We start from the raw sequence: 20314 nt of genomic DNA, 5'->3' as shown, positions 1-20314 counted from the left end.
CAAAGTAGTCCATGTGACATCAGAGGGTCAGTAAGAATTTGTTGAAACATCTCAAATACATTTTGGTCCAGAACTTACAACTTTATTCAGCATTGTCTTCTCTTCCGGGTCTGTTGTAAGCGGGTTCACAACATGAAGGCATGTTATCTTTGTTATTGGGTGCACCAGAAAACACGTCAGCGTATGTCAACAGTCACAGCAGTCGCACTCACAACAGACCCAGAAGAGAAGACAATGCTGAATAAAGTTGTAATTTTTGTTATTTTTTCAACCAAAATGTATTTTCGATGCTTCAACAAATTCTGGTGCTCTTCTGTTTCTTTTGGTGTATGACTCCCTCTTGTGCCTTATAATAAGCACAATAATCAAATTAGGTTAGATCAAATAATCGTAAATTGATGGTTATTTAATTATGGCGACAGGCCTAGCTGCTTTAACTTCATCATTCCCTCTTTAACATGCTCGCCTGTATGTAAGTCCTTCAAACACCCTGATCCAGTAAATTCCTCTCTGGATAATACTGGCTTTGATCAAGTTACTAGTGATTATTTTTACAAGAGGCTTATGTAAGTGTGTGACAGGCTTGGCTGACCACTTCCTGACCTTTTCCTGATGTCCCACTCAATGAATTGACATCTGTCCCTCTTATTCTACATTTTCTGCTGATGTTGGGGCATTAGAGATGTATTATAATTATTATTATTATTATTTATAAATGTGTTTTTTAATTGTCCATTTTACCTGATCCGTAGCACATCCCAAAATGCATACATTTTTCATACTGTAGATTATAATGATGTGATGTTGTTAAAAGTAAAAAAAAAAAAAAATGTTATTAATCATAACATACGAATAATAATCAACTTATTGCTATGAGCAGGAAAAACCCAAAACAAGGAAACCTCTGTGCCTACCTGTTGATAACTTGGTGTCCAAATAATTGTCCATTCCAGATTTAAAATACGTAGACACCATGGCCTGTTCCACAGACAGAGTTTATGTTAAACCAGGATTAGGCCATAGTTCAATTATGACATTTCAGGATCTTTTATAAATGTGCCTTTGAAAAAAGCATTACTGTTGTGCATCTTGAGACAAATCTATAGTACTAACATAGTTTAAGATATGTCAGTGCAAGTTGCTTACAGTTAAAACAGTCTGGGATTTTAGTCTGGGACTAGGCTTAAGTCTTGTCTATGAAACTGGGGGCACATGTTACCCATTTCTCAGGGGGAAAAAAATGTGTTAACCACAGCTCACCCCAGTATTATGCACAACCTGCAGATTTCATGCGGATAATAGTGTGTGTATTTAGTGTTGCTACAAAACATATGTTCACATTTCAAACATGGATCATGATTTATTTGAATCTTTCTTGATTCAAGTTCCATTTAAACAGAAACCTGCATCCAGAAGAGTCACACCATATGAGCATTTGAATGTTCATTTCAGGATTCTGTATAGAAATGCCATCCATCCATCCATCCATCCATCATCTTCCGCTTATCCGGGGCCGGGTCGCGGGGGCAACAGTCTAAGCAGAGACGCCCAGACTTCCCTCTCCCTAGCCACTTCCTCCAGCTCTTCCGGGGGGACCCCGAGGCGTTCCCAGGCCAGCCGGGAGACATAGTCCCTCCAGCGTGTCCTAGGTCTTCCCCGGGGCCTCCTCCCGGTGAGACGTGCCTGGAACACCTCCCTGGGAAGGCGTCCAGGAGGCATCCGAAATAGATGCCCGAGCCACCTCAGCTGGCTCCTCTCGATGTGGAGGAGCAACGGCTCTACTCTGAGCTCCTCCCGAGTGACCGAGCTTCTCACCCTATCTCTAAGGGAGCGCCCAGCCACCCGACGGAGAAAGCTCATTTCGGCCGCCTGTATCCGGGATCTTGTCCTTTCGGTCATGACCCACAGCTCATGACCATAGGTGACCATAGAATAGAATGGTCACCTATGTATAGAAATGATTAAACATAGATGGAAATGGCATCATACTAGACTAATGTTTTATGAGCAATATAAACATATTTTATGGTATTTTACTGGTTTTGATTAATGTGTGACTTGCAAGCCCGGCTAGTCACTCATGACACACTGGTGTTTCGTTGCATAGGTTATAGATGGCCTTCTGCTGGCTCACAGCAAACGTGTTTGGAGGGACTGTAGTTGTTGGTTTTACTATGTGTCATTTCTGGCATGTCTACCCGTTTCTGGTGTGTGAATCATTCAAATTTAATCAGCCGTGTCAGAGTGTGAGGCAATGGCAAGCTTGAGAAAGGAAAGCTGAACATGTTTACACTTTCTCTCATTTCTCTGTAAACTTTTGTTGAGGAAATAATGTATTTCTTTTGAATTTACATGACATTTATTGTTCTTACCGAATCACTAACTGTTAAAGCTAAACTTGCAGAACAAAGAAAATTATGTCACGATTGATGCCTTTTTTTTTTTTTTAGCAAGTATTATGCTTGCGGTATGGGCTGTGTCCAGTGCTTTTGTGATTAAAGTAAACTGCAGCTCCGGCTGACTATTTGGTCTCAAGTAAGATTCTTTTATTACTCCAGAATATTTAAATGTCCTCAAAAATCATTTTGGCAATCCCTCTTAAGATATTTTTTTGTTAATCATAGCTAAACACTTCTATCCTGTCTTCTCCACCTGTCTGTGTATGGTATACTGTATCTGCTTACTGTCTGTTTACAATCAGAACAGTTTGACTGCTGTAACTTTTCAGCAAGTTTACTTAGCCATAGAGATAAGCCGTTTTTGATACTTGCATATTTACACTTGGCAGGAACGCTTTCATCCGAGACAGCGGAAGATCTTTTATCAAGATCATCTGCTCTTAATGTGGAACGCAAAGTGATGGCTGTCACTTTCACAGTCTGCGGTTTGAGACCACATGCACTACAAGCAGACAAACTTCCACTTCCTTTAGGGACAAGTTCTTCTGAAAACCACAAGGATCACAGGTCACAGCCAAGGTGTGCTTTCACTCTCACATCACTGAAATTTATACTAATGGATGTTGTGCTCAAAAAACTCCTTCTCTTGGATATTTCAGAACATTTCTATTGACTTTTTTTTGGTTCTTCTTTTTACAATGTTCTATGTTATGAGATCTCTGAAACATTACTCACTCCCTGCTGAGTTTCACTGACTCTTAACACTTTTTCCTAATGGAAGACTTCTCCTGAAAATAAACTTTGACAAGTATAGGTGATGGACCAGTGAACAAAAGAATTGTACTCCTGGCTTTGTATCAGAAGGTGACAGTAGGGCCTCTGTAGTAAAATGGGCTGCAGCCGTCAGATATGTTTTCACTTTCACTGGCTCCTGTGAGTGACACAGTATCTGAGTGTGCCCTTGAGTTCCTCCATCTCCTGCTGAGCCACTGGGAAAAACACATGGATAGTGTTTTACACGGGAGGGTTCATTTATATCCTGCATTGAAGAACTCTTCAGATTTGTAACTGCTTGCTGAGTTTGGAGAGATGGGATGTTGCTCCGTGGTGTGTGGTCTCACTTGTTTGAAATGTTTTTGTAACTTTCCTGTGATGTAACCGCAGTTCTGGGGCCTCATGTATAAAACGTCATACTAGGTTCAAAATCCTAGAAGTATGCATACACGCAAACTGCGATTTTTGTTTGTGTAAAAGATTTCAGATTTATCCATCCATGTGTATACCAGAGCCTGATTTATGTTATAAAACAAAGATAGTATATGTTATATAGTTTCAACTGTCTTCTCCAAATTGACCGTGCATGTAGCTCAACAACACTGGTTTTATTATGCATAACGTCGTCTGCATACAGTTTGCATATTCTGTGCATATTGTCATCCAGTCATGTGATACCTCCTTGGAAGTTGGAACCTAGGAAAATCATAAATGTAAAAGTTTTTTTTTTTTTTTTAGTTTAGTCCATTACCTAGGCAATGGAGTCGCCAAGTGTGTGGTCGATGCATATATCCCCACCCCCCAAGAATGTATTTATTTTTAATTAAATAATACTGATGTGCATATGTGGGAAAAGACATGCACACTTTTCAATTGTCATTATGTGTTTGCAACTTTTAAACAGGCCCCTGGTCTTGCAGATCTCACATTTGGAAAAAAATTAAATAGCTATTTTTGCTGAAGAACAACTACCCATTGTTTAAACAAGTTGCCTTGAAATGCCAAGCATAATAGGGTTGTTTTCTTACGCTTATCCATCATTTTTCGTGCTTTCAGGTAACATGCATTTTGCTGTTTTTTTTTTTTTTTCAAAGGTCATCTTTTGTCTTGCAGTTTTTGTCTTTTTTGCCTCGTTTTAAAGTATTTCGTTTTGGCAAAGATTCTAATCGATTTCTTCGTGCTTAAGCTGAACTAGCCTTTGTATACACTCCATTATACCTGTCAGCCTCGTTCTGTTTAGGTAAAGGGTGCTGTGAACATCCAGATGTTTCCTTGGCAGTGAAATATGAACTGAAATGGAGTCAGCTTGGTTCAATGGTAAATCAAACTAATGGCAGCAAATTTGTGGCTTCAAGATTTCCTGTGGAGGGTATACACTATAGGAGCAATGTTTGGGGAAAATAGTTGTGGCAGGATGGAAAACATTCGATCCTCTAAAGCAGTACATAATAAACCGCTGGCTTTGTAGTTTTGCATTAAGTAGGATCTGTTCATATGTTAGCAAGTGTTTCTCAATCTAGCCAAGTGCTTGAGTGTATTTGAATTCTGAACAGCATGTTTAATAAAGCACAATGACCCTAAACATTTACTTCTTTGTTTAAGCTCACCTGCATATGTGTGGTTTGAAATGTGCAGCATGTAATGCTGATGTCCCCACCAGGCTTAACTAGCTTGACTAGCAAGATAAACCACTGTCAACCAGCTTTATTAGCTACATTTTGCTAGACCATGCTGGGCTTGTAGCTGTACTGTGGAGAGATAGAATCTTCTGTGAATCTTTAAAGGTGCTGTATGTAGGATTGACACCGAGTGATTAAACGAGGTATTGCAGTCCAAATTAAAAATATTGGTGAGGATTTTTTTTTTTCACCTGGCCCCTCCTCCTCAGATGCACACGCAGGTTGCCAGATTGACGACACCTACAGGAACTAGCACTCTTGATGACGAATGCAATGAAATACACTGTGTTTTCCACCAACTGGCAACCTGGGTGCCGGAATAAAATTGGGTAAACTGGCAGTGGGCTGGTTTCACAAACCAAAACAGAGATCGACATTCCGGCCCAAAACACACATTTTCAAAGGAGAATAAACAAGCTTGATAACTTAGCATGTTTTTTAAATATCTGCAAACATATTCTAGTATTTTTATGCTTTAGTAGAGTCAAAAACTTTTAAGATATTGAAAGCATGTTTTTCCCCCTACTGTCAAAGATGCATTAATAAAATCCTCCCAAGTATGAAATAGGTTTGCTTTTTTTGCTTTAGACAAAAGGCAAGCCTGAACCTTCATCGAAAAAAGTTTTTGCTCTTCTTTTGAAATCAACTGCTCTTTCTTTTATCTGTCAGCAGTATTTCAGTGGATCCAGTCACTCACTCTTTCCACACCTCTTTCTCTTCATCCGCTTGTCTCTGCTCATGTTTCTGCTGGAGATGCTGCTCAGATTGCATCATTAAGGTTAATCAAGATCTGTGAAAGCCTCTGGAGCTACTGTAATTAAAATATTCTGCCTCATTCTCCAGTTTTCTTACTTGCATTTATTTTGTAATTGTTTTTGACAGCTGCTTTGCCTCCAAAGGTGAAGAGGAGATATGAGCATGATGTGAGAAATTGTATTCTAAATCCAGGGTTACAAATGCTACTGCATTTTGTAAAATGTAAAGCACATTTGTCTGTCAGATGTTTTTTTTTTTTTTTTGGCTCAGACAGACGACATGCTCAGTTGTCTTATGGGTCACATGTAGGGCTGTTTTTGAAAAATATAATAAATCTAATCCTTGTTCACCAAAGTCAGCGCACTGTGAAAAACAACCTCACACTTTAAACATATACAAACACAAGGTCTCACTTCCATAAGCTGCAGGCCTGTAACTCTCTCCCCATAGCCGATGAGAAATGCTGGCTGCTGTGACTGAAGCCTTTTGACCTGAAACCTCCTCCTCTGTCGCCCTGCACTCTTTTAAGTAAATACAGCCTGTGTGTGGGAGTGTAAGAAAGGGAGAGCACTTGTAAATCAAAACTGCTCTGGGATCGCATGGTGGTTTGGATTGCTCAACAATGTCAGTGTTATTAGCCATGTTAACAAAGTTATTTTTCTCTTGTTTGCTCTCATTGCTCCTGTATGTCTTTGTCATCTACTGAGTTTATATGTATTCTGGTTTTCAGAGCCAATTCTGGCTATTGTTTTAGTTCCTCAAAAAATAAAAAATGCCAGGGTTATACTGATGTCATAATGAAAGAGAAAAAAAAAAATCAAATAAAAATAAATAAAACGCGAAGTAATTTGATTCTCCAAAAACCTACAGGGATTTGTTTAAAAAAATACTTTGTTCTTTGGAGACAAAAAAGTGTGTGTGTCTATAATAATAATAATAATATATATATATATATATATATATATTTCTTGAAAATGGTTGATTTCAAATTTTTTAAATACCACATGAATAATTTTTAAATGGTTTTTTATCAATGATCCTTATAATGTTTTGTGACCGTTCAAGATCTTTTGAGCTGGTTTCTCAGTTGTTTTCTCTTTTTCTTTCTTCACAGAAAACCGTCATGTTGATGTGGATCATGGCTTCCTGATCAGATCTTCCTGACCATTATCTTCTCTTTCCCTGGACTCATCATTGGCTCAGTGATGAACCACACACCCAGTCCCAACATGACAGAGACCGCCAAGTCAGGGTCGGGCTTGTTGTGTGGCCTGGGCCTGGGCCCGGATCGGGTGCGCTCCCCGGACAGCCTGACGCACACGCCCAGCCCGTCAGGGGGAACGCCCAGTTCCAGCCCCCCTCTGCTGCTGTCTCCGGGGCTAGGCTGCGATGGCGGCGGGGACTGGGAGAGCCGTGAGGAGTTGCGTCTACGTGAACTGGAGGAGGCTCGGGCACGGGCGGCTCAGATGGAGAAGACGATGCGCTGGTGGTCGGACTGCACGGCCAACTGGAGGGAAAAATGGAGTAAAGTGCGCGCCGAACGCAACAGGGCACGGGATGAGGTCAGGCAGCTAAGACAACGTCTGGATGCCCTTACAAAAGAGCTGACGGGGGCACGACGAGAGCGTCAAGAGATGGCGGCAGAAAACGAACAACTGCGCCTAGAGGCCCAAAGAGTCCGAGCTGAACAGAACTCCCCAGAGAATGCTTCCACTGCACCAGCATCCAACTCCTCTGCCTCCACACACTCCAACCAGCCACGGGAACCAGACATCAAGCAGGACAGCCAGGATGAGGAGAATGTGAGAGATGGGCCAGGCTCTCCTGAGCAGGAACCTGTCAGAGATGTAGACACTGACAAACCAGACAAGCAGAAGGTTAGTGTAAAACTACATATTTTCAGAGAGGACTATTTAATGGGTTGCCTGGTAATTCACCTGACCCCAGTTGGACACTTAAAAACAGCTACATGTAGCGAAACAGAATGCACTGGTCAGCAGGAGCATTTTGTTAAAAAAGCAAGGGACTCGATGGAAAAAGTAATTTTAGTAATTTGCTTGTGCACTGACCATAACCGAAACAAGAAATCTGAGCTGACCTAAGGAGCCACATCTCTCAACATCATATCAGGGCGTTTTGTCAGACCCTTGGTTTTTGTTATTGAGGCATCATGTTGGCTAGTCCTAACCATATCTCATTGGTCTGCAGTCTATGATTGTATTTTCAGCATCAAATATGTTGCCTCAAGTACTGTTATGTTCTCATTGTTGACATAAAAGTTTTCACACTTGGTTTGAATGACTGGTCCAAAACAGAGTTTGACTTCTAACGCGCATTTCGTGTGTTATGGGTTTTTCTGTGTGGTTTTGTAAACTTACAGAGGTGCAGATATGAGCTGTGTGTCATATGATGCTGAAATGGTCCGCTTCCAAGATTTGGCAGATTAACTTGCACTACTAATGTGAATTTGAAAGTTAGAGACTCACACCTGTTGTCAATCCCAAACAGTGTGAATGTAGCCTAAGTGAGCACACACATAAATAAAACCATTTCATTAAATCATACTTAGCGTTTCATTGAAGTGAGTATGATTGCGAACATTGCAGCAGTACTAAAGTGTACTGAAGTTCTCGGGTAGCGCAGGCCACTTTTTTATGTTTTGTGGGTGCACACATGAAAATGGCATTCGCATAATCTAAACGAACCGAAGCCGGATGTTTATTGAACGTGTGTGCATATTAAAAGTGCTAGTCAAGGGAGAAAACACTGTATATTATGATATGATGTGAAAATTTGTCAAACACGGTTAGGCAAATTGTTTGTAAACCATTTTTTAATTATGCATTTAAAAAAAAATTAAAAGCTAGAGGATCAAACCACACAACAAACCTACAAAATCACCAATGCTGTTCACTCTGGACACAGGTAGACAGTTGTAAATAGGTCAGCCACAGACCTGGGGCCTGTACCATGAAGCTGGATTAGGTGGCTAGCCAGCTATGTTTCAGCTTAGTTTCCGCCAACCATGGGTTTTAGGTACTATGAAAGTAGCTCGGCTTTAATCGGTGTTCGTTATACATAAATATTAATGTATACAGATCATGTAATATAAATAAGCTGTAGTATCAAAAGACTGAACTATTTTAAAAATTACAAGTCTGAACTTACATGTTCAAGTCTCTATCACTATATATTTTCAAATGTATAAACGAAGTTAACAAGTTCCACTTGTGACTACACTGATGGAGCAAGATCATTTATTTTATTAGTCCTCCTTCATTTTTAATATGACATTTAAATTCGTCATATTCTTCAATCTCTTAACCTTTAGCAAAACCTTTAACCTTTAGTTTTGATTCTCGCTGGGTCTCTCGCGAGAAGTAAATCAAACTTGCTTTGTGTTGCAAGGCTCGTGATTGGCTGTTCACCAGTGATGTCACACATTCATGTGCACTCGCTCCACAAACTCAGGATCAAAGCCTGAATTGACAGAGAAAGTTGATGAACAGCATCATGGTACCAACAAAGCCGGATTGGATAGGTTTGGTTTTTTCAACTCAAAACTAATCCTGTAACTCTGAATTTGTTCAGCTTCCATCATGGTACAGGCCCCTGGTTTAGTGCATCTCCCTGTGATTATCTGACTTTGCATTATTTGCTTGTGCTGGTTTCATTTTCTGTCCTATTATTAGAATCACCCCTCTTCCAGCACATTTCCCCTCATGTGTTTTACCTATGGGGCCACAGCCAGGGGTACTGCAGCAGTTCCCACTACCCAGAAACCCCTTTTGGTTTGGCTTTTTTTAATTATTATTTATTATATTATTTATTTTATTATTATTATTCAGAAATCTCCATCTTTTGCATCAGTAGTATCAGGAGTCCTCATTTAATCTTAGCTAAATAAGCAAATAATAGTTAAAGTAGTCTGACTCTCACTGGATTGTTTGATACTAATCCATTCCTTTATCTGTTTCCACACACAAGTGGATCACTAGCTGTAATAGAATGCGTTTGGTTCCCCCTGGCGGTAGGGAGGTGTCATTGCACTTTTATCTTACTCCGCTGTGGCCATTCTGGGATTGTAGCAGGTTTGCTGCATGTTTAGTGTCTCATGTCTGTCTCCTGAGGCCCATGTCTTTCATAATGTGTGTAGGAAGGAAAGAGGAAGGATGGTGCATTGAACTGTAGAGACATTTTTTATGAATTGTATTTATACACACAGGAAATATGTGAATGACAGAGAAAATGCCTCTTCTGTGCTTTGGTTTAATGAGGAAAAAAAAACATTAAAGTCTTATTTATTCGTTTATTTTCTTTGTCGTGGACGTGGAACATTGACTATGGCAGCAGTTCTCAGATGGTTTCGCTTCACAAGCTCGGTTTTACTTTGGAAGTCGACTGGCAAGTCAACACAGTAGGAGAATTGTTTATCGTACAAAAATCTTAATATCATTTTAAGTTAAAATATTAGGCTGTCCTTGTTTACTCCTTTTTTGTAAGGGAACTCCTATTTGTTTTCTGGGTTCAGTTTCTTTTGTAATTTTGTTCATGGTTTTTAAGGATAAAGGCATGTCACGCAACCTTTCCATATTGCCATATTTTGACCAGCTGCTGCCAAGTAGCAAATTTACTTAGATTTAATTTCAAGTTATGTCAAGATTGATTTGATTTGTTAAGCTTCAACTACAGTTTAAGAATAGAAAATCATTGTATTTACCATTAGTTTATTTAGAAAACTATAAAAGTGTCAAAAACAACAACTATTATTTCAGATTTCTAATTTCAATCTATAATTAATTTTCCATTGTATTTTTTACTTTTAACGTGCATAAAACATTTTTTTTTTGTAAACCTTGTCCGAATAGACTCATTCTTGTGCTACGGTTCTCCAGTTTAGAACCACTAGTGTTTAGAAGGATTTTAATTGTGATGCTTTCTTTTGTCTTTTGTCAGGAGTTCGAGTTATTGGAGGCTCTTCTCAGGGCAAAGTCAGAGGCTCCAGACTCTTGGGACATTCGCAGTGCCAGTAGCTTGCGCTCCGTTCTCAGTCGGCAGGACCGGAGCAGACTGCTGTGGGAGGATCTGGCTGCCCTGGAGGAGGACTCTGGCAAGCTCAACGCTCTCCAGCTACGTCTGGACGAGTCTCAGAAAGTGCTGCTGAAAGAACGAGAGTAAGAGATCATTGTCCAGGTGCAAACAATACATGCAGGAAATAGACCAGAACTCAACAAATGACATCAAAGGCTTTTTGGAGCTTCTCGTAAAAATGATAGAGTCAGCATAGATGCATTCTTCTCCACCTATGATATACAGGGAAGGAGACATCTTTGTTGACTTGACTGGAGGCATCTCGGTAGAGCAGATCTTTTTAGAACTATCTGTTTGGACTTGATGATTATGATCTATGTTGTGCATGTCCAACATGTCTTGTGTGTGTCAGGGATAAGCATGCGCTCATTAAGAACATCGAGAAGCTGGAAGCAGAGCTGAGTCAATGGAAACTCAAATATGAGGAACTGAACAAGAGCAAGCAAGAGGCCTTAAAACAGGTGAGGAAGCTTATTCTGTAGACTTTTACAACAACAAAATCATGAAGCAACAATGCAATGAACAAACAACTCAAATCAGAGCAACACCCCATTTTTATTTTCCTGGGAGACTCTATCTTAAAGGGAAAGTTCACCCTGAAATGTCATTAATTACTCACCCTATTGTTGTGCCTTTAGGGATGAATGATATATAGAATACTCCTCATATATTTGTAGTGATTTTGCTGGTGATTAAATCAAGCAACCTTGTGTTCAGAAAACATGCCTCAATTACTTTTAACTAGGTTTATAATTATGCATTAAATTTTGTGAATCTACTGAGCAACTACGACTGTGAGATTGAAATTACAGTTCATCCCTTTGGTTCATTTCAGCACAGTCATAAAGATATAAAGTTATAAATACTGAGATATATTATATATGGTCAAAAGATTGGAAAAACAATAAAAAAATGTATTGATGCATATAGTGTATTTTGACTGTAATTCTTCAGGAACCTGCAATAGATCTTACTCAAGGCCAAATAGCTTTGTAGCAGCTGTGGAACGTTTAGCTTACTGGCTTCATTTATTGAATTATGGTATTATAAGCAATTTGTTTTTGCTTTTGGGCATCAAGTCAAGTCACCATTTGCTGAGCCTTAATTGACAACATTAGTATTCTGGCTTCAACGCTGAATTTGTTGTTTGTGGATCGTGTTTGAATTACAAATAACCGATAAATTGCTGAAGCCAGGAACACTAACACATGATATTCTCACGAGGAACTGGTCTCCAGCACTTTCATGTTAAAAGAGAAAGGAATCCGTGGCCTTTTGTCCGATTTCCCCTGAGCAATTTGTAGTCGGAGCTTTAATCAGAAGGAAGAATGCATGGTGAGTGCACTGGGTTGAATGCTCTGGTGGTCTGTTCATCAAAACCCACTACTTCACTTCACTTCACTTCCAGATGTCATATTCTTGACTTAAAAGATCCTCCAAATACAGTCATACCTGCCTCAAAGACATATTAAAAGGCAGAATATTGAACACATAATAATATAGATAATAATAATCCAAACTGTAAAATAAACGGAGTTATGTTTTGACCAAATAGTCTTAAGACTAAAATTGTTTTATATTTTAGTTGTCCCTTTTCCAGTAGTCTAGTTCTGCACACTTTCTTCCAACTTCATAATGTATTCATTTGCTATTGAATCAGTATTCATAATTGGCTGTTTTCCTAAACCATATACAGTAACGTTCAAAATTGTGGGGTCTGTTCACCAAGGCTGCATTTATTTTACCAAAAATAAAATAAAAACAATAATTTCAGTCATTTAAAATAACTGTTTTCTGTTTAAATATTTTTGAAAATGCGATGGCAAAGCTATATTTTGAACAGTCATTAGTCTTCAGTGTCACGTCACCCTTCAGAAATCTTTCTAATATGTTGATTTGCTACTCAAAAAAAAAAAAAAACATTTCTTACTTCTATCAGTGTTGAAAATGGTTGTGTTGCTTAATGTTTTGTGGATACTTTTGGGTTACCACTCTCAAGGTGAGAACAAGTATTTATTTGAAATAGAATTTTATCAATTTTACTTTGACTGTTGATCAATAAAATGCATCCCTGCTGAATAAAAGTATTAATTTTGTAAGAAATCTTTCTTAACATAGACTGTTGAATGGTAGTTGTTTTTGTTTTGTTTGTTTTTTGACTAGGAATATGTATATTTTGTATAATTGTGTATAAGCATAAATTCTGTCATTGGTGTCAAACCTCCCGACTGATAAAATACATAACACCATATTCTATATGTTTTTGAGTTGTTGTTTTTTTTTTTTTTTTAAGTAAAATTCAAGCATTTAACCACAAATATTTAAGATTATGAGTAGTGTTAATTCAATCAAATTTATCCGAACTAAAGAAAAATGAATGTAAAAATTGTATAGGGTGCTGCAAAGGATGCATCTCTAGTAGAGCACCACTAGGGGGCAGTTGTTACCTATGAACGAGACAGTCTGGCATTGTTTGTGAATTATTAGAGTTTGCTGCTCAGCATTTCTTTCAGTCAGGCAATTTTATGGAATAGAGCCGCACTGATTGGGCCCAGAGAAACTTTCACTCGCAATACAAGCCTTCCATAGAGAGAATAAGGGACTCATTCCCCATCATACACCTACACATTGTCATAGGAATATAGTAGAGGGATGATGAGTAGGAAGAGATGTGCTTCTCTTTTTAATAACTCCAACCCCTAAGGATGTGCATGAATACCATGAGATGATGAGTAAGAAGAGAGTGTGTGCCATATTGAGTAGTTTAACAGATGAGCTGCCTGTCGCCAGCCCAGCTGTGTGATCTCACGACCTGCAGCGAATGTTAATCACTGTGTCTGAGTCACAGTACGCCGAGTGTGAGACGCTGTAGAGAGATCAGACTTTGACCGTAGTGTCCCTCTCCCTTAATGGCAAATGTGCCAGACCGTATTGCCGCAGAATGTCTGTACAAGTGGTATTAAATGAGCGCAGTTTCACCGAGTTTCATCAACTGTGTAATTAGTTTAAAAAGCAGACTCATTCATAATCCAAATGTTAAATCCGTTTGAATATCAGTGGCATCTTCTGAGTATTGCATAGTCAGGCCGAGGATTTTATTTGAATACCCTAGATAACCTCCAACAAAGCAAAGGGAAGATAGTTTTACTCGAGATCCAAGTTCAGAGATAAAAGGATGACTCTCTGTGTCTTTTTGGATCTCTCACGCAGCTGAACTTCTTGAAAGAGGTGCATCAGGATGAGCTGGGCCGCATGTCTGAAGATCTAGAGGACGAGTTGGGGGCTCGTACTAGCATGGACAAAAAACTGGCGGAGCTCCGTACAGAGGTGAAATGCATGTACATTTTCTGTATCATACTACCCATACTGCACTGTTTTGTATGGCACAGCCGGTTTGGTGTCACCCCAGGACACAGTGTGATCTACATCAAAGCTAAACATCCTTAGGGCTTTAAACATCCATCCTTTGTCTTCCTGTGTTTCGACTAGCACGACACCAGCCACCGCGTCCCTCTGTTAGTCAAGCTGGCATAATGACAGAACGCTGCTTTAACACATTCCCAGCATGCAGTGTTAGCAGCAGGGTGTTGCTGAGATGAACCTGGCAGGAGAGAGTGACATTATACACTTTAATGCGCTCCTTAAAGAGCACGGATACTCTCATGTGTCTGCTCAGATCCGCTGCATCCCCTCATCTCCAAAAGCCCACAGTGACCTCCCTTCATCTCTGCCCTCAGGAATCAAGGCGTTTCAAAGGCACTGCCTCATATCAGCAGTCAGATGATATTATAGAAATATTAATGACCAGTTTGTGTGGAGAGAGTTTGGGGTATGCCAGAAAAGTCAGCCAGCACTTAAGGTGAATCTAGAGATGATGATTTCCCATTAAACTGCTTTTAGCAGCAGGTGAGAACTGGGAAATCATGGATAGCCATTTACTTAGCTCAGCATCATTCAGAGCTAATAGAGGGAGCTGTGTGATAATGCAACATTAGTTTTTCTTGATCGTGGGTATACGCAAGGGATATGCTGTCTCTTCATTATTTTATATATTTATTTATTTTATGAGGTTTGCACACAGTATTTGCATTAGCATTTTTAGTATGTTTTAGTTAAACCAAGTGCAACAAAAAAAATGTATTGTGGTTAATTCAGTCAAAATTATTTGCATAATGCTTTTTACAAAACAAATTGTTCCAAAGCAGCTTAACAAGCTGTTTTGGGAACCTAAACTTACATAAGAAACCTATTTGTGTGTTTGTGTGTGTGTGTGTGTATGCGTGTGCGTGCTGGCATGTGTGGATGTTTTTCAAAGTCGGTACAAAATAATCAACATGACAAAAATGTAATTGACATTTCTGCAAAACAGTTTTCTTTTCAAATTATTTATTTACTGAATTTGACAAATAAAAAAAAATAAAACTAAAGTAATAGCATTTTGTACGAAAAAAGTGTTGGGAAATTCCAAAGTGAACAGTAAGACTATATGAAATATATTTTTTAAGGTTAATACTGTTACCGACCACTGATTATGCTGTACAGACATGGAATAAATTAAATACAATTCACCTTCGCTCTATGATAAAAAAACAAACAATTAGACCATTGTGACCATTTAGATTCAGTTTAAATGCTTTTTTGAGTGATGCATATTTAGTTTTTTAGTTAATTGACCCTTCACAAAGACCTGATCAGATCACCTGTTTTATACTAACAATTAAACTAAACATTTTTGTGTTAAAATTTGGAGATGTTGGTAGTAAGCCTTTATAGTCTAAATGAATATATTGTCCTCATTAAATGTTTGTTTTGTAATTTGTTGTCATGTCTCTCCCATTTTTCTCACTATCTTACTTAATATTTGTGTGTATGTGTGCAGATGGAACGTCTGCAGGTGGAGAACGCAGCAGAGTGGGGTCGTCGGGAGCGTCTGGAGACGGAAAAGCTGGCACTGGAGAGGGAAAACAAAAAGCTGCGTGCCCAGACGGAAGACCTGGAGGAGCAGCTGGCACGCAAACGCAGGCAGGCAGCCAGCGCCCTCGACACCGACCTCAAGACCATCCAGTGTGAGCTGTTTGAGAGGAACAAGGTGAGAGGAAGAGAGAACTGTCCACACATTATGTCAGCATCAGCTCAGATTCTACTGAATAGCATTGGAGAGACGGATGAAGTGTGGCGGCAGTTTGCAAAGTATCTGAGCCTCTTTCTACAATAAATCCAAGCAGTTTGATGGTAAAGCGGCCATCAGATCTTTGTTGCATGACCATTGAATTGCGCAATAGCTGCCACACAGTTTCAATTGTTTTATCTTATGTTGTATATTCGCTGTGCTTGGACTTGAGAAGGAACTTGGAAGTTGAATTGCATATCCATACTTTTAGGCCTGTATCACAGTCTGTTTTAACATAGAGACAGGTGCTCATCTGGAAGGCTACATGTTGATTAGAAAGAGATTCATCAGGTTGGCTGAGGCTCAATCAGACCTCTCAGTCTGACTGCGACCATGCTTTGTGCACAAACACAGCTGCAGATCGGCACATCACACACACACACATCAAAAAGCCTTTAGATGAATCGTGCAGGAGGAAATTCTACTATTGGTTCTGCAGTTTTCTCTCTATGTGTGTTTATAACATATAAGATATTGGCTGTGCTGTAAAAGTTGTTCTTTTTGTGTCTGTGTTTGTAAGATGCTATTTAGACTATATTAAAGTAGTGCGTCGGGAAATCCAGACACTTATGGCCATAGCCCTTATGAACAGCCATTAGTGCAGCCAGAGATTTATGAAGTGATCCAAAGCTCCCTTCGTATAGACGCTGTAAATCACTCGCTCACCTGCTCTCTCACTTCTGCCTTGAAAGTAAGAAAGATTTAAAGAGAGTAGTGAAGAGGGAGAGATGAATATGAGCAGAGAGGGTTGTTTTAGAGGTGAGAGGTATGCTGAAGGGAAAGGAATGGAGAGAAAAAGGGTAAGAGTGAGCTTAGCATGTCAATTAAACCAGTAACAAGGGAAAAAGGATATCGTGCCAGGAAACGGACATGTAATCCCTGCATGTGAGGCTCAATGTGTTGGCTTATTTGGTAAATGCATGACATATGGCCATCTGAGAAGGGTGTTGCATTTTTGTGTGTTAGTGTGTGTCCGCATGCTGTTGCACATTCCCACACAAGTGATGTCCTGATAGTGGCCGGCGGCCTGCAGTCTGGGAGAGAAACAAGGAGAGATTGATGAGCTTGCTCAGGAGCTGTTGAAGCAAATGGATCGATGAGGACAGGAGCGGAGAAACAGGCCACGGTGCACTGAGGACGATGCACCATCACTGACAAAAAGAACAAAGTGTGATTGATACTGAAAACATATCTCGCTCCAGCCGCTTTCTCACTTTCTACCACGTTTCCTTCGGCTCCCACTCGTAGATTGATGTGTACTGTCACATTTGCTGTTAAAGCCAGCATGTCCAGAAGATTGGGAATGGGCCTCAATGGCTACTGGATAAACCTCGTCACTCATTAGTAGTGTCTTTGTGCTCAAGAAACGTAAAGTCGTAGAAAACTTTGAAATGTCAGGCAATTTTAAAATTAGATGAGATTTTTAGGTCTGGGGAAATTAATAAATCCTGTATATACTGTATGTATATACACACATGATTAATTATGTTAATCAAAAGTGACTAAAGACATATAAATGCTGTTCTTTTGAACGTTCTCTTCAAAGAATCCAGAGAAAAAATGTATCATGGTTTGTAGAAATATATTAAGTAGCACAACTGTTTTCAACATTTGTAATAATAAGGAATGTTTCTTACGGACCTAAATCAGCATATTGAAATGATTTATGAAGGATCATGTTAAACTGTAGACTGGAGCAATGATTTTGCCATCACATTATTTTTTATATATATACATTTTCACCCCATAGTCAAAAGATTTTAATCATTAACTTTTTTATCTTTTTGAAAGAAGTTTCTTATGCTCACTTATGGCAATAAGTTTTTTGGACTTGAGAAGGAACTTGGAAGTTGAATTGCATATCCATACTTTAAGGCCTGAATCACAGTCTGTTTTAACATAGTGACAGGTGCTCATCTGGAAGGCTACATGTTGATTAGAAAGAGATTCATCAGGTTGGCTGAGGCTCAATCAGACCTCTCAGTCTGACTGTGACAATGCTTTGTGCACAAACACAGCTGCAGATCGGCACATCACACACACACACACACACACACACACACATCAAAAAGGCTCCAGGTGAATCGTGCAGGTGGAAGTTCTGCTATTGGTTCTGTTGTTTTCTCTCTATGTGTGTTGATCCGGGACTCGTGGTTTTGTTTGGGTGCATGACCTCTTACAAACTTCAAAGCGTGTTTGTGTGGGGCTAATTCATGATGACGCTTGTGTTTCAATAAAATGAGTAGGCCTCCATCCAGATGGAAGAACATGAGCAAACCAGGCTGTCATTTTTTTTTTTTTTTATTCCTCAAGGGTTTGTTGAGTCTATAGAGTCAGCAAGCTTTGAACTGGAGTTAAAGTCTGTCTCCTGCTCCCAGATCAAAGAGAAGTTTGTCTTTCTGAAGGTCAGTTTAATACCACACTTTTTAAAAAATCTCTCTCGGTCTCACTCCTTTCGTAATTTTCCCATTACTCTCCCAACAGATCATTCACAGTACTAGTCAACAGTTTGACTAACCATATTTATGATATATTATCAAATGAAGAATATAGTAATAAAGTCAACAGAAGTCATAGACTCAAACTATAATTTGTTAGTGTTTCTATATTCTAATCTGTTAAGCTCTTTTACCTGCATTGTGCAAGAAAAGAGCTATCCAAATCATTTTATTGTTTAATATTAATGTTGTTATTATTATTATAACTAAGGAATAACACAAATGGAAGTATTGGAATTGTGTAGTTAAGTAATAAAAAAAAGCTTATCATAAAAAGGTGACATTACTTTTATTATAAAAAATAATGTGTCTATTTACATTTGTATATTTGTTTTTATTATACTCTTATTTATTTTCTTCAAATGTTTTATTCTGATCTCTGAAGCCATTTGAGTTGTATTGCATGCGTGAAAAGTGCTATTAAAATGTTAATATTTATAATGATCTTTTATTTTTATTTATCATCATTTGTATTATTATTTTAAATAACAAAAATGGAAGCAGAGAAATTGTGTAGTGGTGAAACAATAAATAATGGCTGATTAAATAGTAAGTTAATTAAAGTTTTGTGCAGTAATATATATTTATAAAAAAATGACAAATTTACAATTGTCTGCTAAATTTATTTTAAGCATTTTGCCAAATTATTTAGATCAAAAGGTTTTGAAGTTCAGGGAAAAACAAGTCTTGTCGTCTGTGCGTACTGTCATCTGTATCTCATTCTTTCTCCATATACAGCTGTGCTCTTCACGTTCTGTTCAATGTCTGTCCTTAAAATCCTTCAACATCTGGCCAACCACTTGCATCTCTGCACAGGTGTTTATCCCTCCTGCTCTGACGGTGTAGAGACAGGGTTCATTCACCAGTCACAGTGATTAATGAGTCTATATTGGCTGCTCATCTGCTGCTGTTGCTCCCAGTTTCTGATGGAAATGCAGTAAACAGTATTGACAGCCAATGTGGGAGCCCATGTGCTCTGTTTTGCCTCTCTGGTTTTGAAAGCAGCATATGATACAGTGTGTGTGTGTGTGTGTGTGTGTGTGTGTGTGTAAATCAGCTCCTCTCGTGTGTTACATCTGGAATAAGCCAGTGTGAAATGAATTGTCTTGCCTCTCAGGTTCTGGGCTGCTTCTCTAGAGGTTTTCCATTTGGGCCTGCTGTGTTTTTCTCACAGGGGTCGGCTCTTTACTGATTGAGGTGTCTCACATTTTCTCTCCTCTTTTTTTTTCATCCATCAGTATTTTCCTGCTCTCATTCCTTTAACTTTGTCTCCTAAATTGTCGACGATTATTTGCTTTTTATGCAGTGCAAGAGCTGAAAGGTGAGGTTTATAATTTCTGCACCACTAGCAACAACAAAATGGATTTGGAAAAATTACTTTTTCCAGAAAAGTTTCCTCCCCCAAACTCTTGCCGTTGGTTGAGGCAGAAAATGATATGTCAGACTGCTTAACTGAACAAAAAAAAAAGTTTTGATAGCACAGCAGAGAAAAATACTTTAAACCTTTAAACTGCATCCATCAGCAGCAGATTAGATATTGACAATGAATATCTACACACACCATGGTGTCTTATCTATTATTTATATATTGTTATACCATTATTATTATTTATATTTTAAGCTTTTATTAACTTTTATTTTTACATTTTAATTTGATTAATTAGGTGGTTTTGTCATTTTTATTTGTTTTTATTTAAAATATTTGTACTAGAATTTATTATTTATATTTTATAGTTTTTATTTATTTGTTTTAGTAATTTTAGTACTTCAGCATAAACTTAAAATTTGACATATATTTAGAACTGCCCATCACCACCTCAGTGGATGACAAACATGAGGATCTGAAAATAATGACCATTTTCACTTTTTTGAACTCCTTTTCTCTTTAATGTTATGCTTTATTCTCTTTAATAAAGTTCCTATGTGTGGGGACCATGTCCACACATT

General features: G+C 38.6%; 1 protein-coding gene across 1 annotated transcript in view; it reads left to right on the top strand.

Annotated features, from left to right (window-relative positions):
• Positions 1-20314, top strand: part of LOC113052327 (coiled-coil domain-containing protein 102A-like) — a 60265-nt gene that overhangs the window by 20159 nt on the left and 19792 nt on the right. Inside the window, exons 2-6 of the mRNA XM_026216780.1 lie at positions 6723-7485; positions 10565-10782; positions 11052-11160; positions 13910-14026; positions 15579-15788. Of these exons, the coding sequence (XP_026072565.1) occupies positions 6814-7485; positions 10565-10782; positions 11052-11160; positions 13910-14026; positions 15579-15788 (1326 nt within the window). The 5' untranslated portion in view covers positions 6723-6813. The remainder of the gene's footprint in view (positions 1-6722; positions 7486-10564; positions 10783-11051; positions 11161-13909; positions 14027-15578; positions 15789-20314) is intronic.

The sequence above is a fragment of the Carassius auratus genome, chromosome 32 (assembly GCF_003368295.1).
Source record: "Carassius auratus strain Wakin chromosome 32, ASM336829v1, whole genome shotgun sequence".
Classification (NCBI taxonomy): Eukaryota; Metazoa; Chordata; class Actinopteri; order Cypriniformes; family Cyprinidae; genus Carassius; species Carassius auratus.
Note: the sequence above shows the minus strand (reverse complement) of the source record. Positions and strands in the feature narration are given on the sequence as shown.